The sequence below is a fragment of the Urocampus carinirostris genome, chromosome 2 (assembly GCF_059441175.1).
Source record: "Urocampus carinirostris isolate Australia breed hairy pipefish chromosome 2, RoL_Ucar_1.0, whole genome shotgun sequence".
Taxonomy (NCBI): Eukaryota; Metazoa; Chordata; class Actinopteri; order Syngnathiformes; family Syngnathidae; genus Urocampus; species Urocampus carinirostris.
In genome coordinates, this window is record NC_142350.1 from 69,680,513 (window position 1) to 69,697,871 (window position 17,359).

At 43.8% G+C, this 17,359-nt stretch overlaps 1 protein-coding gene across 7 annotated transcripts in view; it reads left to right on the forward strand.

Moving 5' to 3' along the window:
• Window positions 1-10,284, forward strand: part of LOC148373157 (chondroitin sulfate proteoglycan 5-like) — a 63,709-nt gene extending 53,425 nt beyond the window's left edge. For 4 of the 7 annotated variants that reach the window (XM_088327670.1, XM_088327672.1, XM_088327671.1 and 1 more), the window contains one exon: window positions 7,569-10,284. In XM_088327670.1, the coding sequence (XP_088183796.1) occupies window positions 7,569-7,733 (165 nt within the window). In that variant the 3' untranslated portion in view covers window positions 7,734-10,284. Of the gene's footprint in view, window positions 1-1,721; window positions 1,812-7,568 lie in introns of all 7 variants that reach the window. The other 3 variants (XM_088327674.1, XM_088327676.1, XM_088327677.1) reach the window with 1 other exon arrangement.
• The last annotated feature ends 7,075 nt before the right edge of the window (window positions 10,285-17,359 follow it).

Sequence of the window (17,359 nt, forward strand, 5' to 3'; positions counted from 1 at the left end):
CAAAACCCACCCTTAAGTAGCAGACGCGCAAATTAGCTGATCTACTGCAGCCGTGCCCAGGGGGCGGGGCCAGCTGGTCGCCACGGCGACCATGCTGGACACGACACCGAGATAGAGGCTACCTGTCAGGAAACGGACCGGGAGGCAGGAAGTCGGAATTCGTATGCATAAACGATCCGTCACTTTAATTTAGGAAAGAAAAGTTGTCCGACACACAAACGGACCAGAAACAAAACAAAGCAGGTTCAAAGGCAATCAAAATGATAAACTGGGCATTACTCCGATCAACTGGGCATGAACAGGTCTTCAAAAGGAGCGTTTAAGTACTCCACAAGCAATCAGTCCAATGCGTCTCAGCCGGTGTCAAGGGGCGGGGCCAACTGGGCGCCTTGACAACCGTGCAGGACATGACACTCACTTGATTGATTTGCTGTTTGGTGATCGTCGGTGTATAAAGGATGGTACCTGTCGTTGAAAAATTTGCGTTTTTTCGTACAGATTTTCTCGTACGTCGTACACGTCTTCAAATGCATAAAAAAATGTACCGTATTTTCCGCACTATAGGGCGCACCGGGTTATAGGGCGCACCCCCAAAAAATAGTCTTTTGTCCGATATTTTCCATACATAAGGCGCACCGCATTATAAGGCGCTACAATGGGAACGTGGACAAAACAGTCAGATGGTTCAGTCCAACTTATTAGCCCCTTAACATTCCCAAAGCTTGCAAATAATCAAATACGTGTCTCAGACATGTACGGAAACGGTGTCTGTACGATGTCACTCAAATGCATCGTTCCATCATACGGAAGGTTCAAGTCTTGGGATTCAAGAACTGCCAACCATTCCTTAGTTTCTATTTTCTTTTTCGCTCGCAACTTTACTGTGCATATGACAATAAACACTTGGAATTCAGTTGAATTTAAAAAAAGACCCATCACAGAAACATCGATATCATTCTGAAACAAGATACTGGGAAAATATATAGCCGGAGTAGCTCACCCAAGTCGATGTGTTCAATAACAATGTGCAACCATGGTCTTCTTACAACCATGAGTGTAGTCAATCCAGGAGAGTCAAATATTTACAAATACAGACTAATGAAACATGTTTCTTTATGGCGTACTTTAGCAAGCTTGCTATTCAGTCATCTTTTTCGGCCAATTGCAGGGTTTGTTTCGGCCCTTTAGCCTATCCGAGGCTCCGAATAACTTCAGCCAATAGCGATCGATTCAAATGATGATTGACACATTGGTTAGCCAATGAATCTTCGGTATATAAATCCCAGCATACACCTGTTGCGTAAGTTGCGAGACCATGCGACTTAATATTGATCCATATATAAGGCGCACTGTATTATAAGGCGCATGGTCAGCTTTTGAAAAAAAAATGAAGACTTTTAGGAGACGCATTCACCTAAATCCAAAACAACAATCGTGTGTATAATATATAAATCATTTCAAAAGAAATCCCCTAAAACTAAAGAGAAATAGGGGCGGGGTCAGGGGAGTCCTCCATCCTCATCACCATCCAAACAATGTTCTTATCTCTGTTCCCCCCCCCGAACCCCCCCGATAATACGCGGGAAAATTCCTGGTGATTCTGTGCCCCCCCCCACCACCTACCATACCGTCAAAACCCAGTTCCCCACCTCCACCGCCCCACATGCACCGTCACCGAAAACCCAACGAACCAAAACAAAACACCCAAAAACGTTTTCCAGTTTCACGCCGACGGGAGGAAAGAAGGCTCGTACCCCGTAACCATGGAAGTCACGTACCCGCACGTCCTGCCCGAAGTTACGATCTAGCCGGTAAATTCGCGAAACACTCACACGAACAGTTTTTTTTTTCCTTTTTTTTGTCTGATGAATTTGGAATCGATTCTGAGGGGTGGTACCCCAAAAAAGACCAAACAGGGTCATGGTTTGGTGCGTCTTACAGGTTTCTCTTCTGCATGAGTCGATAGACCCTGTAACCATTGTGATGTATCCGGTAGGCGGGGCTTAACCTGGAGGCAAAAGAATACTTGCGCTGGTTAGAAGACAGAGGAAAAGAACGTTGTTCTATGTTTTACAGCAGAGAATTCTGATCAAAGAAAAAAGAGAGAAAGATAGGGAGAGAAAGGTAGAGAGGGTGGGACAAAAAAACAGAAAAGAGAGAGAGAAAGAGAGAGAGAGACAGCATGAGAAACAAGAGATAAAAACAGAAATAGTGAGAGAGGGGGAAAGAAAAAGAATGAAATCCAAAGAGAAATAGAAAAAGAGGAGAGAAGGATAGAAAGAGAGAAAGGGGAAAGACAGAAGGGGAAAGCAAGAAAGAGAAAGAGAGTAAAGGAAAGAATGAAGAGAGAGCAAAAGAAGGTAAAAAGACATAGAAAGAAAGAGACAAAAAGGAACAAAGAAAGAGAAAAAAAGACAGAGCGTGAAAGTGAGATAGAGAGAGTGAGAGAAAAAATGAACAAAGAAAAAGAAAAAAAAGACAGAGCGTGAAAGTGAGATAGAGAGAGTGAGAGAAAAAATGAACAAAGAAAGAGTAAAAAAGACAAAGAGAGTGAAAGAGAGATAGATAGAAAGAGTAAGAGAAAAATGGAGGAAGAGAGAAAAAGAGATTAGAGAGAGTGAGAGACAAAAAGGAACAAAGAAAGAGGGAAAAAAGACAAAGGGAGTGAAAGAGAGAGAGATAGAGAGAGTAAGAGAAAAATGGAGGAAGAGAGAGAGCGAAAGAGAGATTAGAGAGAGTAAGAGACAAAAAGGAACAAAGAAAGAGAAAAAAAGACAGAGAGTGAAAGAGAGAGAGATGGAGAGAGTGAAAGAAAAAAGGAACAAAGAAAGAGAAAAAAAGACAGAGTGAAAGAGAGAGGGATAGAGAGAGTGAGAGAAAAATGGAGGAAGAGAGAAAGAGAGATTAGAGAGAGAGAAATACAAGTGCAGCGTTTGTGAGAGGCACCAGGCTTCGGCAACATCAAGTTGACATATTTCAACCTGCAGCTTGTTTTTCTCTTGCGCTTCTCTGAGCCGCCTATTTGACACCTGTGCATTAGAGCAAAAGATTGGACCGTGGCACTCATCAATTATGCTCGGTTATGTCGCGCATACTTCATATCAGATCAAATATAATAATTGTTTATTATTGTTGCTATCGAGTCTATTTTAACTGTTAGCATGTAGCCTTAATGCTAATGGTATTAAAGGCTACATGCTAACAGTTAGAACACAGAACAGGAACGGACACAGGACCCGATAGCGCTCGTTTTCTCAGTTTTTATGAATAAAGAGGGAGAGCAGGACTTGCTTCCACGATCCGATGGTTGACGGACAAGAGGAGCAGGAAGCGAGCGAGGAAGGTCGAAGACAGGCGGGAAATACAAGTCGTTAGCCGGGACGGGAGAGCAAGGGCGGTGTCAAGTTTGGAAACGAGGTCGGTAGCAGGAGGCAGGCGGGAAACGGGGCAAAACAGGTCAGGTAACAGGCAGTCAGAACGGGGCGAAGTCAGGTCCGGAAACAGGTTGGCAACGAAGATCAGGCAGAGAAAAGCAGGGCAGGAACAGAGTCGGGGGTAAGGGCTTACTGAGCTGGTGGCAACAGTTCGCATAACGATCTGACGGCTTCTTGGAAGCCGGGGTTTAAAAAGAGTGCATCAGCCAATCAGCTGTCCAGGCCAATGAAGCAGTCGCAGGTGCTCTGAATCGGTAATCATGACAGTATGAAACTAAAATTGTCAAAGACCAGAACGGAAACAGGACCCACTTGCGTGACGTTTACCACAAGTTATATTGAAAGAGAGAGGAAGGGCTTCGCCCAAGATCTGGTGTTCGCTGGGCACCGGAAGCAAGTCGCTCTCGTATTCAGATCGTGATCCAAACGCGGAAGTGGATCTTCCGTAGCGAGCGATGGCGGTGTCAGGGGCGGAAAACTGGTCGGTAGCTGGGACTGGGAAAGCAAGACGTGGCCGGGGTCGGAAACGAGTCATAAGTCTTAAGCCCACGATCCGCTGTTCGCTGAACCCGGGAAGCAAGTTGCTCTCGTACTCGGATTGTGATCCGAACACGGAAGTGGATCTTCCGTAGCGAGCGATGGCGGTGTCAAGGACGGAAAAACAGGTCGATAGCCGGGACAGGAGAGCAAAAACGTGGTTAGGGTCAGAAATGGGTCGTAAGCCGGGACGGGAGAGTAAAAACGTGGTTAGGGTCAGAAATGGGTCGTAAGCCGGGACGGGAGAGTAGACGTGGCCGGGATCAAAACAGGTCGTAGCGGGAGACAAACAGGAGCAAAAAACGAGATAGGCGTGAGTCAGGGTCGAAAAAGGCTTGCCTAACATACACGGAGATTTGCAGACAGACTGACAACAGGGGATTAACAGGACTGGGTTTAAAAAGTGACAGGGAGCCAAATGAGTGTCCACAGGTAAATCGCATCGGTAATCATGACAAAAACAGGAAGACATTGCAATTGTTGGGCATACAATCCAAATAACATATTAGATACATTTGATTATTCATATATTTTTTTGTTGTTGTTGTTATTTTAGCATTTAGGGAGTACACGCTAACAGTTAGCTTATGCTACGAAAATAACACGATATTTTGCAGATTTAGTAAGTAAGACGGGGGACAGAGCAACAATCATAAACGTTTAATTTCTTTGACCTGATATAAAGTGTGCGCCGCAAACCAATGCAGTTTTGATGAGTGCCTCGGTCCAATCTTTTTACGATCGCTCGTGTTTTTTTCTCCGATTCTAGGCGCACGGACGCACGTGACAATTTTAACCCTAGATTAACAGAAACGAAAGCGGAATATTCTTTTGCCCCCGGCTTCGACTTTTACTATGAAAGGGTCTGTTCGCAAGCGGTGAGTATGAGGTTTGGTTTTCGGGTGAGGGGTGGTACCAATTTTTGCATGTGGATGTGCATGCCCTTTGTCTTAAGGAGTTGAGGGAGGGTAACGGGTGGGCGGAATCGGGGTGTTACGATTGATATGTACACAGACAAAACCAAAAAAAGCCATGTTTTACAGGAAATACATCAGTTACTTGATGTTACTCCTTTCGTAGCATTACAAATGACACATAACCCAACTTAAATGGAGCTTCACTCATCTTGTGGTTTTACACTAAGGCGCTCTAACGTGGTGCTCCTTGAGGACAGCTGAGCTTCCAGAGGACCTGCTCTGAAAATAGCTCACCCGTGCCGGGTCATTGTGATTTTCTAGTCAAATATTTTTCTCATGGTTGCCTGAGTCTATTTTACCCTAGTTCCAATATCTAACCTGGTAATAACATAGTAACAACATAGTAATAACATAAGTGCATTGTACATGACTTTTTACTGGTCAATGTCAGGATTTTTCTAGCTTTAATTTTGAAAATCGTTAAGATTGAAACGACATATTCCTTACTGCAATCAGTTCAAAGATTTTGTCTCTGGGTGTTGCTTGTGCTCCACTATAAATATGATAAAGAAATGAAATGAAGTTATGACTTTGAGTTCTTTGAGTTCTGATATGAATGACTAATCGCAAAGAAAATGGAATCCATGATTCAGGCCAAAGGAGTGAGACGTTTACGTGATGTTCTGTACTTGAGAATGTCCCTCCGATTGACATAATTACATACGGTGAGAACATTATGTTGGGAATTAATTATTGAGATTTAATTTCATTAGCAATTTAACTAAACGTACTCCATCGAAAATGGCCGAATTAGCAACGTTGGAGTGTGTGTGAAGCCTTCTTCTGAAGTCCTTTAGCTTTCTCTTATTGGCCCACGTCCCCCTGCAAAATGGCGTCTCGGCTCCTCCCATGGGCGTGCCAAGCAGTTGTTTTGCGCCCAACGTTCTTAATGTCTGGCTTCCCAAAACAACGCCTGTCGTCCTGCGTCAAAGTCCTGTTATCAAAATTCCCTAGACAAAATATTCTGCATTTCAAACAGCCTGCCCTGTTATTGAACTCGAGCCCAGTCTGTGAATCTCTTTATTGCATTTAACTTAGTCAATCATATAAAATCCTTTATAGTCAATTGTATAAAATCCTTTAATTATTTAATCAATACGTAGCCTTGGATGTTTTAATTACGTTCAAAACTTCATGTTATCAGATTTCATGATGGTAAATTGGTACGTTGGGGAATTGTCCAAAAGGAGACACGGTCCTTCCATCCATTCCAAAGAGAGCCACCCGAAATTAAGAAGGTGAAGGTCTTTTTTGTTTGGTGAATTTTAATGTGTTCTAACTATGTGTCCCCATTAAAATCTTGTTTTGATGATGAGGTCATGAGAACAATATTTTTGCTGGGGACGCATAGTCTCAAATCAACGTGCGTCCCCGGGACGCAACGTTTTTGACACCAAATTGTCATTATTAACCGATTACTTTTTTTTTTTTAAACAAAGATTTACCGCACTCCGAACTTTTGGTCAGGCAGATCCGCCATTGTCGTTTTGGTCTCGCGGTTCGAGTTTTTGTCCTCACGCCGATCTCGGCCAACGGCAGTAGCTCAGGAGGTAGAGCGCTCGTCTTGGGATCAAAGGGGTCCCAGTTCGAATCCCGGCTCGTCGATGTTACTTGTCGAAGTGTCCTTGGGTAAGACACTGAACCCCTAATACCCCCAATAAGCAGGTTAGCGCCTTACATGGCTGCAAGGCCGCTATTGGGAAATGTGGAGCACATTGTAAAGCGCTTTGGGAAGTCATTGACTTGAAAAGCGCTAGAGAAATGCAGATCATTTCCTTTCATTTCATGACGTCATTTTTGGTGGTCGTTGTCCAGGGAAGGTAAATATCCACACAAAATTTGTAATTTCTTCAGTGTCAGTAATAATTCGAAACATAATGCAGAAAGTGATAATGGCAATAATTCCGGCACAAAAAAAACGGCGGATAAATTCTTAGGAAGATCGCAAAGGCAAGGAAAACACGCGTGTTGAGGCGAACAATTTGACGAAAGATAATAAACAAAAGAATACTAGCAAGAAAAGGACTTTTCTGCCAAAATGGACTCAATTATTTTGCTGGCGACGCTACGAGGAGGATGATAATGGATTGGACCTCGAGAAGGCATTACAACTGTGGCGGGACAGCAAACCACCAAGAATATATGAACTGAAAAATCTGAAGTGATAACTGCTTTTTATTACCAATAAACTTTGATGATTAAAACTGAACGAATATATAGATTTATATGATATATTTGTCGCCGATTTACAATGTCAACCTGGATAAGACTCAATTTTGGGGAGCCATAGATCTCTGTTGGGACCCATAGATTTTTCAGCATGCGGGTCCCCGGGACCCGTCGCTTTTCACAGCTCAAATGAACACTGCATAATGTTACACACATTACTTTGAATCAATATGTAACATGATGTCTACAATGTTAGGTTACATAATCCACTAGGTGGCAGGCTTTAAACGATGTTACAGAGTATAAGGGTTCAAGGAAGTGTGGGACAGGTATTACACGACAGGTGTTCCACAAGGGGCTACGCACTTTTGCACGTTTCCGATCGGTCAGAATCGACGTCGTACCCGCCGTCTCGGCGCTAACTCCGATGTCTGTCTTCCTCGGCGCTCAGGACGATCCTCATTCCCAGAACAAGCTGGAGGAGTCGGTGAAGGTCCCGGCCAAGGAAGAGGACGCCCTGAACATCCACAACGCGCTGACCCCCAAACACGAAAACCACAAGCTGCTGGGAGACGAAGACTCGGAGGTCAACTCCCTGCGGAACAACATGATGTGAAGAATACAGTTTTTCACCCGCGCGCCGAGTCCGTAGACCCGCCTGTGATCCCCTCGCCCCCGACACTGCCGTCCAGACCCGTCCTCCGTTCCTGTTCTCCCTCCGTCACGGCTTCACGACCTTCTTACTGTCACTTGACTCCCCTTTTACTCCTATCACGGCACACACGCACCCCAGAGGTAAGATCGGGGCTAGGAAATCCAGCCTGACCCTACCCGCACCCCGGGTATTAAAGCCCCACCTAGCCCGAGTCTGATAAATGTACTCTATTTCCAGGAAGCAAACCTGAAATTTCACATTTCATTTCAGTGATAACAAATTAGCACGGCAGCGCAGTGGTTAGCGCATGTGCGGCACAGTTCTGAGGTCATGAGATCGAACCTCCTGTGTGAAGTTTGCATGTTCTCCCTGTGCTTGCGTGGGTTTCCTCTGGGCACTCCGGTTTCCTACCACATTCCAAAAACATGCATGTCAGGTGAATTGGCCGGTCCGAATTGTCCCTAGGTGCAAATGAGCAAGTGAGTTCCAGGTTGAGGGTGTCCCCTGCCCGCTGCCCGAAGATAGCGGGGATGGGCTCCAGCACCCCTACAACCCTACTGATGATAAGTGGTGCAGATAATGGATGGATGGATAACAAATGAAAGACTGTCTATTGTAATAGAATCTAAGTCAAACGAGACTGAATAAACATTAGGGCTGCAACAACTAATCGACAAATTTGTTATTAAAACTGTTGGCAACTAATTAGATCATCGAGATTTATGAGCCACTATGTATGTTAAATCAATGGAAACAAGAGTGCACCAAAGTCTGTTGTGATGCTGAGAGTTGTAGTATCACTTTGGTCAGGCAAAGGACGCTAAGACTGTTTTTTTAAATAAAAAAGTTCTGTCAGGAACCACAACAGGATCAGACTTGGGTTCCGACTCTGTCCTTTTTTTTGTATCTGTCTAGATAGATGTCTAGATAGATAGATGTCTAGATAGATAGATGTCTCGATAGATGTCTAGATAGATAGATGTCTAGAAGGATGGATATCTAGATTGATAGATGTCTAGATGTCTAGATAGATATCTAGAAAGATGTCTAGATGGATAGATGTCTAGATAGACAGATGTCTAGATTTCTAGGTGGATGTATAGACTTCTAGATAGATGTCTAGATAGATATCCAGATAGATAGATGTCTAGATAGATGTCTAGATAGATAGATGTCTGGATAGATGTCTAGATAGATAGATGTCTAGATAGATGTCTAGATAGATGGATGTCTAGATAGATGTCTAGATAGATAGATGGATGTCTAGATGTCTAGATAGATAGATGTCTAGATAGATAGATGTCTAGATAGATGTCTAAATGTCTAGATAGATAGATGTCTAGATAGATGTCTAGATAGATGTCTGGATAGATGTCTAGATAGATAGATGTCTAGATAGATGTCTAAATGTCTAGATAGATAGATGTCTAGATAGATGTCTAGATAGATGTCTGGATAGATGTCTAGATAGATAGATGTCTGGATAGATGTCTAGATAGATGTCTAGATGTCTGGATAGATGTCTAGATAGATAGATGTCTAGATAGATAGATGGATGTCTAGATAGATGTCTAGATAGATGTCTAGATAGATGGATGTCTAGATAGATGTCCAAATGTCTAGATAGATGGATGTCTAGATAGATGTCTAAATGTCTAGATAGATATCTAGATAGATAGATGTCTAGATAGATATCTAGATAGATAGATGTCTAGATAGATGTCTAAATGTCTAGATAGATGTCCAAATGTCTAGATAGATGGATGTCTAGATAGATGTCTAAATGTCTAGATAGATATCTAGATAGATAGATGTCTAGATAGATATCTAGATAGATAGATGTCTAGATAGATGTCTAAATGTCAAGATAGATATCTAGATAGATAGATGTCGAGATAGACAGATATCTAGATATCTAGATAGACACATGTCTAGATGTCTGGATAGATGTTTAGATAGATAGATGTCTAGATAGATAGAAGTCTAGATAGATGTCTGGATAGATCTCCGGATAGAGATCTAGATAGATGGTCCTTAAGAAACTAGCGCGGCACTTTGAGAAACAAAGAGAGGCAGAGAAGGATAAAAAAGAACGATGACGGGCGGATAATCAAACAACCCCGATCCGAAGGCAACGATTGAGGTTTTAGGCTGGACATTTAGCTGAAGATCTTACCTCTGGACACACACGACAGCACACATTTCCCCGCCTGCGTTGTTGTAATTTGTACAAAGATTTCCCGAATTCCAGCCCGTGTAAACGTCTTCGAGATGAAGAAAAGCTACTGAGAGGTTTTGATGTTTGTCGACTAATCCAGTGAGTGTTTTCCAAATACGGCAAAGCGATCGGATCCACGGATCGGCTCCAAAACACGACGTGTCTTGTTTTCTTTGATGTGATTTCTAATCCTTTGATGTCTTTTGACTGTTTTTTGATTTTCTACTCTTTCGACCAACGAGAACAACAAACGCCATTCCGACACTTGTCGAAATAAAACCTTTTTAACAGGAACCGTACCTGGTCGTCCGTTCTCTCGGGAACACGAGATCGTGGCGCTTTTCCGTGACAGGAACCGGAACCGGATCAGGACCCAAACGCGTGACGTTTCTCACACGAGCCGTTTATTTTACGGGAAATGGGGAGTCGTGCACGTTAGGCAGCAGTCTGGCGTGGAAAGACAGGAAACCAGAGACCGACGGGATCGATACCAGTCGCCCGAGCAGATATCGGACAGATGGGGTCGATACCGGACAGGACAGGACAGACAGGATTGATATCGAAACAGGATATCGAAAATAAACAGGACAAACTAGACGGGAACGAAACTGGAAACCGATATTAAACAACGGGACAGACAGGATTGATATCAAAACAGGATATCGGAAAAGGAACAGGATAAACTAGATGGGAACGAAACTGAAAACCGATATTAAAAAACGGGACAGACAGGATTGATGTCAAAAAAGGATGTCAAAAATAAACAGGACAAACTACACAGGAGCAAAACTGGAAACCGATATTAAATAACGGGACGGACAGGATTGATATCAAAACAGGATGTCGAAAATAAACAGGACAAACTAGACAGGAACGAAACTGGAAACCGATATTAAACAACGGGACAGACAGGAATGATATCAAAACAGGATGTTGAAATTAAACAGGACAAACTAGACAACAACGAAACTGGAAACCGATATTAAACAACGGGACAGACAGGATTGATATCAAAACAGGATATCGGAAAAGGAACAGGAAAAACTAGACAGGAACGAAACTGGAAACCGATATTAAGCAACAAGACAGACAGGATTGATATCAAAACAGGATGTTGAAAATAAACAGGACAAACTAGACGGGAACGAAACTGGAGATCGATAGAAAACAGGACAAAATAGTCGGGAACAGTACCGGACAGGAAACACAGGCAGGAAACGGGAGAGAGTCAAAACCCAAGTCTTACGGGGCAGAAGTTCGTTGACGGGCTGACCAAGGAAGCGTGACAGCGCTAAACTAAAATAGACAGAAAGCCAATCTGTTAACGAGCCGCAGCTGGCGCCACAGGGGCGGGGACAATTGGGCGCCATGGTAACCGTGTGCATAGCCAACATAACACTCGGTATGGAATTGGTTCTGTCCAGTACATAAAGTCCTAACTACACTTTACAGTCAAGGTGTCGCACAAACAGACCCCGTTTGGACTACACAGAAGCTCCTTAATCAATGTATGTTCACTGTTGAGACACTTTGTGATGAAAACCCACAGAACAAACTGGAGACACCAAAAACACCAGCCAAGCACACTGAGCTATTTCATTGGGTGAGTGGTAGGGTTGGGCGGAGCTATGCACACAGCGCCGTCTACCTCGAAGGTAAATATGCCAGCATCCTCTTTTGCAGTATTTTGTGACGTTTTTACATAAGAACTCTGCTTGCACCTTGTTTGGAAACCATTATTTATGAAAAAGTCACTGTGGGAGGAGGACAAATTAAAAGTTGTATATTTGTTGATATGGGACACTAGCATTAATCTTATTTCATTATTTTATCAGTGAAATAAAAAGGACAGGATTGAGTCAGGGGTCAAAAAGTGCTTGCCTAGCGTGTGGCTGAGGTTTGCAGACGGACTGACAACGGGTGACAAGAGAAGGGGGGTCAAATGATTTGAGAGCGGGTTTGGTAGTTTTGCTGAATTTTGTCTCGAATGATATGGTGTGGCTCTTTTTTTCTCTTTCTCTCATTCTCTCTGTCACGACCAGAACGGAATCAGGACCCAGATGCGTAACGTGAACCACAAGTTTATTGAGAGAAAGAGGAAGGTCAGCGCTTGGGATGCTCCCTGAATCGGATCGTGTTTCCAATGCGAAAGTGGATCTTCCGGAGCGGGAGATGGTGGTGCCAAAGACAGAAAAAAACGGGTCGTTAGCCGGGACGGGAGATCAAAACGTGGTCGGGGTCAAAAAACAGGTTGTAGCCGGAGACAAACGAGGGAATCAGGAACGGACGGGTGGAAAAGTGGGACCGACGGGAGTCAGAGTCAAAGTGCTTGCCTTGTAGAAACAGAGGTTTGCAGACGGACTGACAACAGGCGAGTGACAGGACGGAGCTTAAGCAGGACAGGGAACCAATCAGGAAGCCCGCAGTGGGCACAGGCTTTACTAATCAGTCATCATGACACTCTCCCTTTATTCTTTCTCTCTGCCTTTGTTCTCACTCTCTCTCCCTTTCTCAACCCCTTCTTTCCTTTTACACAAAACCAGAAACAAAAACCAAACCTGATGAAGTTCAAACGAGAAACAACCCCAAAAATTGCTGATCAAAAATGTCCTTTTAAGAGTTCTGGATATTTGGTCACAGGTGTGTGATACCTGGACACGCCCAGTTCAAACCCCAGTTGGGGCCCTCTGGTAGTAGGAAGGATGTCAGACCCTAATTAAATGCTTTTTTATTCAAATCTGGTGACATGTATGTCATGAATCACTGCCTCGGACTCTGATTGGCTCCCGTTCCCTAGATAAACCCACGCCTATCTGTCCCTTGTTGTCAGTCTGTCTGCGAACCTCCGTGTATACAAGGCAAGCCTTTTTCGACCCTAACTCCCACCTGTTTTTTGCTCCCGTCTGTCCCCCAGCTTTGACCCGTTTTTGATCCTGACCACGTCCACTCTCCCGTCCCGGCTTTCAACCTCTTTTTGTCCCCGACCACGTCTTCTCTCCTTTCCTGGCTTACGACTCGCTTCTGACCCCGAGCACGTTTTTGCTCCTACTGACCTGTTTTTCGCTCCCGAAACCGCCATCGCTCGCCACGGAAGATCCGCTTCTGCGTTCAGCGCGACCTGCTTCCTGCGTCCAGCAATCACCAGATCGTGGGGGCGACCCTTTCTCTTTCTTCCAATAAAACTTGTGAGAAACGCAACGCAAGTGGGTCCTGTCTCCGTTCTGGTCTTGACAATGTAACGGTTAGTGTAAAAAGTATTTTAATTATTAAAGGGAGAGGACCTAGATGTGGTCGCGATCAAAACAGGTCGTAGCAGGAGACGAACAGGAGCAAAAAACGAGACGGACGGGAGTCACAGTCAGAAAAGGCTTACCTAGCATACACGTAGATTCACAGACGGACTGACAGGACTGGGTTTAAATACTGACAGGGAGCCAATCAGAAGCCAAATGAGCAGGCACAGGTGAATCGCATCGGTAATCATGACAAAAACAAGAACAGATTGCAACAGATTGATTTTCCGTAATGAGTAATGGCGGAGTCAAGGACGGAAAAACGGGTCGATAGCTGGGACAGGAGAGCAAAAACATGGTCGGGGTCAGAAATGGGTCGTAAGTCGCGACAGGAGAGCAGACCTGGTTGGGATCAAAAACAGTGCGTAAGTCGGGACGGAAGAGCAGACGTGGTCGGGATCAAAACAGGTCATAGCTGGAGACAGACGGGAGCAAAAACGGGACAGGCGGGATTCACGGTTGAAAAAGGCTTGCCTAGTATTCACTGAGGTTCACAGACGGACTGACAACAGGGGGTTGACAGTACTGGGTTCAAATAGGGACAGGGAGCCAATCGGAGTCCGAGGCAGTTGGCGCCAAAGGAACGGGCACAGGTGAATCGCATCGGTAATCATGACAAAAACAAGAACAGATTGCAACAAATTGATTTTCCGTAATGAGTAATGGCGGTGTAAAGGACGGAAAAACGGGTCGATAGCTGGGACAGAAGAGCAAAAACGTGGTCGGGGTCAGAAATGGGTCGTAAGTCGCGGCAGGAGAGCAGACGTGTTTGGGATCAAAAACAGTGCGTAAGTCGGGACGGAAGAGCAGACGTGGTCGGGATCAAAACAGGTCATAGCTGGAGACAGACGGGAGCAAAAACGGGACAGGCGGGATTCACGGTTGAAAAAGGCTTGCCTAGTATTCACTGAGGTTCGCAGACGAACTGACAACAGGGGGTTGACAGGACTGGGTTCAAATAGTGACAGGGAGCCAATCGGAGTCCGAGGCAGTTGGCGCCAAATGAACGGGCACAGGTGAATCGCATCGGTAATCATGACAAAAACAAGAACAGATTGCAACAGATTGATTTTCCGTAATGAGTAATGGCGGTGTCAAGGACGGAAAAACGGGTCGATAGCCGGGACAGGAGAGCAAAAACGTGGTCGTGGTTAGAAACAGGGCGTAAGTCGGGACGGGAGATAAGACGTGGTCAGGATCAAAACGGGTCGTCGCTGGAGACAGACGGGAGCAAAAACAGGACAGGCGGGATTCAGGGTCAAAAAGAGGCTTGCCTAGTGTTAAATGAGGTTCGCAGACGGACTGACAAAAGAGACAGGAGTGGGTTTCAATAGAGACAGGAGGCCAATCGGAGTCCGAGGCAGTAGGAAAACAAATAAAACTGTCAATCAATCAAGGTTACTCAAAGTCACAAATGAAAACAATTTCATCGTGTCACCGAGAAACATTAACTGTATCAATCTAGGTTCTCCAAAAATGTTGACTGCGCTCTAATTTAGAACAGATGAAAAATTCCCACCACACACAACTTACCAGAACACCATTTTCGTTCCAAGTTCTCGGCTTCTTTCCCAAGACATTTGCATAGGAAGGCACGTACGTGCACGCGCGCCGCATATAGAGCCGGAGTAGCATAAAAGCGCTCACGTATACACTTCCATTCAAGCGTGCACAATGCCAATGACGGCTTCACACGCTCCTTGCACAATTCTCAAGACACTGCACTTAGTATGAATGAATGAATGAATGAATGAATGAATGAATGAACACTTTATTCGAACATTAAAATAAAAACAGACCAAAAACAAGAATTTAACAACAAAATAATGTTACATAATATGTTCGAAAAGCAAATACCCCTTCATTTTCCCTATTAAATATAACAACACTCAGAGAAGCGCAAGAGAAAAACAAGCTGCAGGTTGAAATATGTCAAAGCCAGTTGCCTCGAACGAAGACACTGTACTTGTACTTATTTCTCTATCCCTCTCTCTCTCTCTCTCTCTCTTTCTTTCTCTCCCACCCCTTTTCTCCCACTCTTTGTCTCTGTCTCTCTTTTTCTCTTCCTTTGTTGCTCTTTGTCTCTTTCTCTCTCTGAGTCTTTTTAACCTCTTTTGCCCCAACTTCCTTTTTTCCTTTTCTCTCTTTTCTCTTTCTCTCTTCCTACCCTCCGCGTTTTCTTTTCTCTTTTCTCTCCTTCTATCATTCTATTTCTCTTTGGATTTTTTTCTTCCTCTCCCTTTCTTTTCCCCTTCTCTCAGGACTTTTTATCTCTTATTTCTCAGGCACTCTCCCTCTCTCTCTTTTTCTTTCTTTGTCCCGACCTCTTTCTCTTATTTCTTTATCTCTCTTTTTCTTTCTCTTTAATCTACAAGTCCAGCCCCCGACAGAATGTTTGTTCTATGGTGTGGCCCCCGAGTTCAAATGAGCTGGACACCCCTGTTCTAGACGCACTATTCCCAATCTCTCGTATCACTCATACTCCATTTTCTTCATCTCTGTATTCCGCCAGGAATGTTTTTTCTGTATTTAAAATTGAACAAGTGAATAGTTGGACATTGTTCCAAAGTTTGACTCCGCACACAGACACACACACACTTTTCCTGGTGGTTCTCACCTTTGGGATTAGGAATTTACGACAGCCCCTTAAATTATAATTTCCTTCTTTCCGAATGAATAATTTTTGGATGTGTTCTGGCACTGTGTTTATTTGACCTTAAATAGCAGTTGGGCAGTGAAAACTTTGACTAAATCATCCAATTTGAATCATTTGGACCGCAGGAATAAAATATGAATATGATCCCGATATCCTACCCCGTGTATGGTTCTAATTGCACGTTCTTACCGATCTTCAGTTTCTTGTGCACGTCTGACAAATGAAAGGGTTCAGAGACGCCATTGTCGCCATTGTTTCCCGGGGTGCCCCTGTGTCCCCTCAAATGAATAAAGAAGGGGGATAGGAGGGGGTGCCCCTTTAGTCCGGGCGGGGAGAAAAGACTTTTGTCCTTCCAAGGAAACAAACACAACAGTTAATCACACGTACACACACAGTAGAATTGAAACAAGTGAAGTAAAGTAGTTGTGTTACCATGGCAACAGGTTGGCATTACATGGCCAAAAAGAGCACAATAAACAGCAAATGTAACCCACCAGCAGGGTTGGGTAGGGTTACTTTAACTGGATTACTTTCAATGACTTTTGGATGAATTCCAATACCAAAGATGCTAATAAAAGACAAAAGAAACTCAATATGAATAAAATGATGACTCACAACACGTGGTAAGCTTTCTCTCCTGGCTTTGATCGCTTTGATCTCCGGCAAAACGAACATCAAATGCGACCAGGGTTGGGTAGGGTTACTTTAACTTGATTACTTTCAATGACTTTTGGATGACTCCGATACCAAAGATGCTAATAAAAGACAAAAGAAACTCAATATGACTCAAATGATGACTCACAACACGTGGTAAGCTTTATCTCCTGGCTTTGATCGCTCTGATCTCCGGCAAAACGAACATAAAATGCGACCAGGGTTGGGTAGGGTTACTTTAACTGGATTACTTTCAATGCCTTTTGGATTACTCCGATACCAAAGATGCTAATAAAAGACAAAAGAAACTCAATATGAATAAAATGATGACTCACAACACGTGGTAAGCTTTCTCTCCTGGCTTTGATTTCTTTGATCTCCAGCAAAACTAACATCAAATGCCACCAGGGTTGGGTAGGGTTACTTTAACTGGATTACTTTCAATGACTTTTGGATGACTCCAATACCAAATATGCTAATAAAAGACAAAAGAAACTCAATATGAATAAAATGATGACTCACAACACGTGGTAAGCTTTCTCTCCTGGCTTTGATTTCTTTGATCTCCGGCAAAACTAACATCAAATGCGACCAGGGTTGGGTAGGGTTACCTTAACTGGATTACTTTCAATTACTTTTGGATTACTCCTATACCAAATATTCTAATAAAAGACAAAAGAAACTAAATATGAATAAAATGATGACTCACAACACGTGGTAAGCTTTCTCTCCTGGCTTTGATTTCTTTGATCTCCGGCAAAACTAA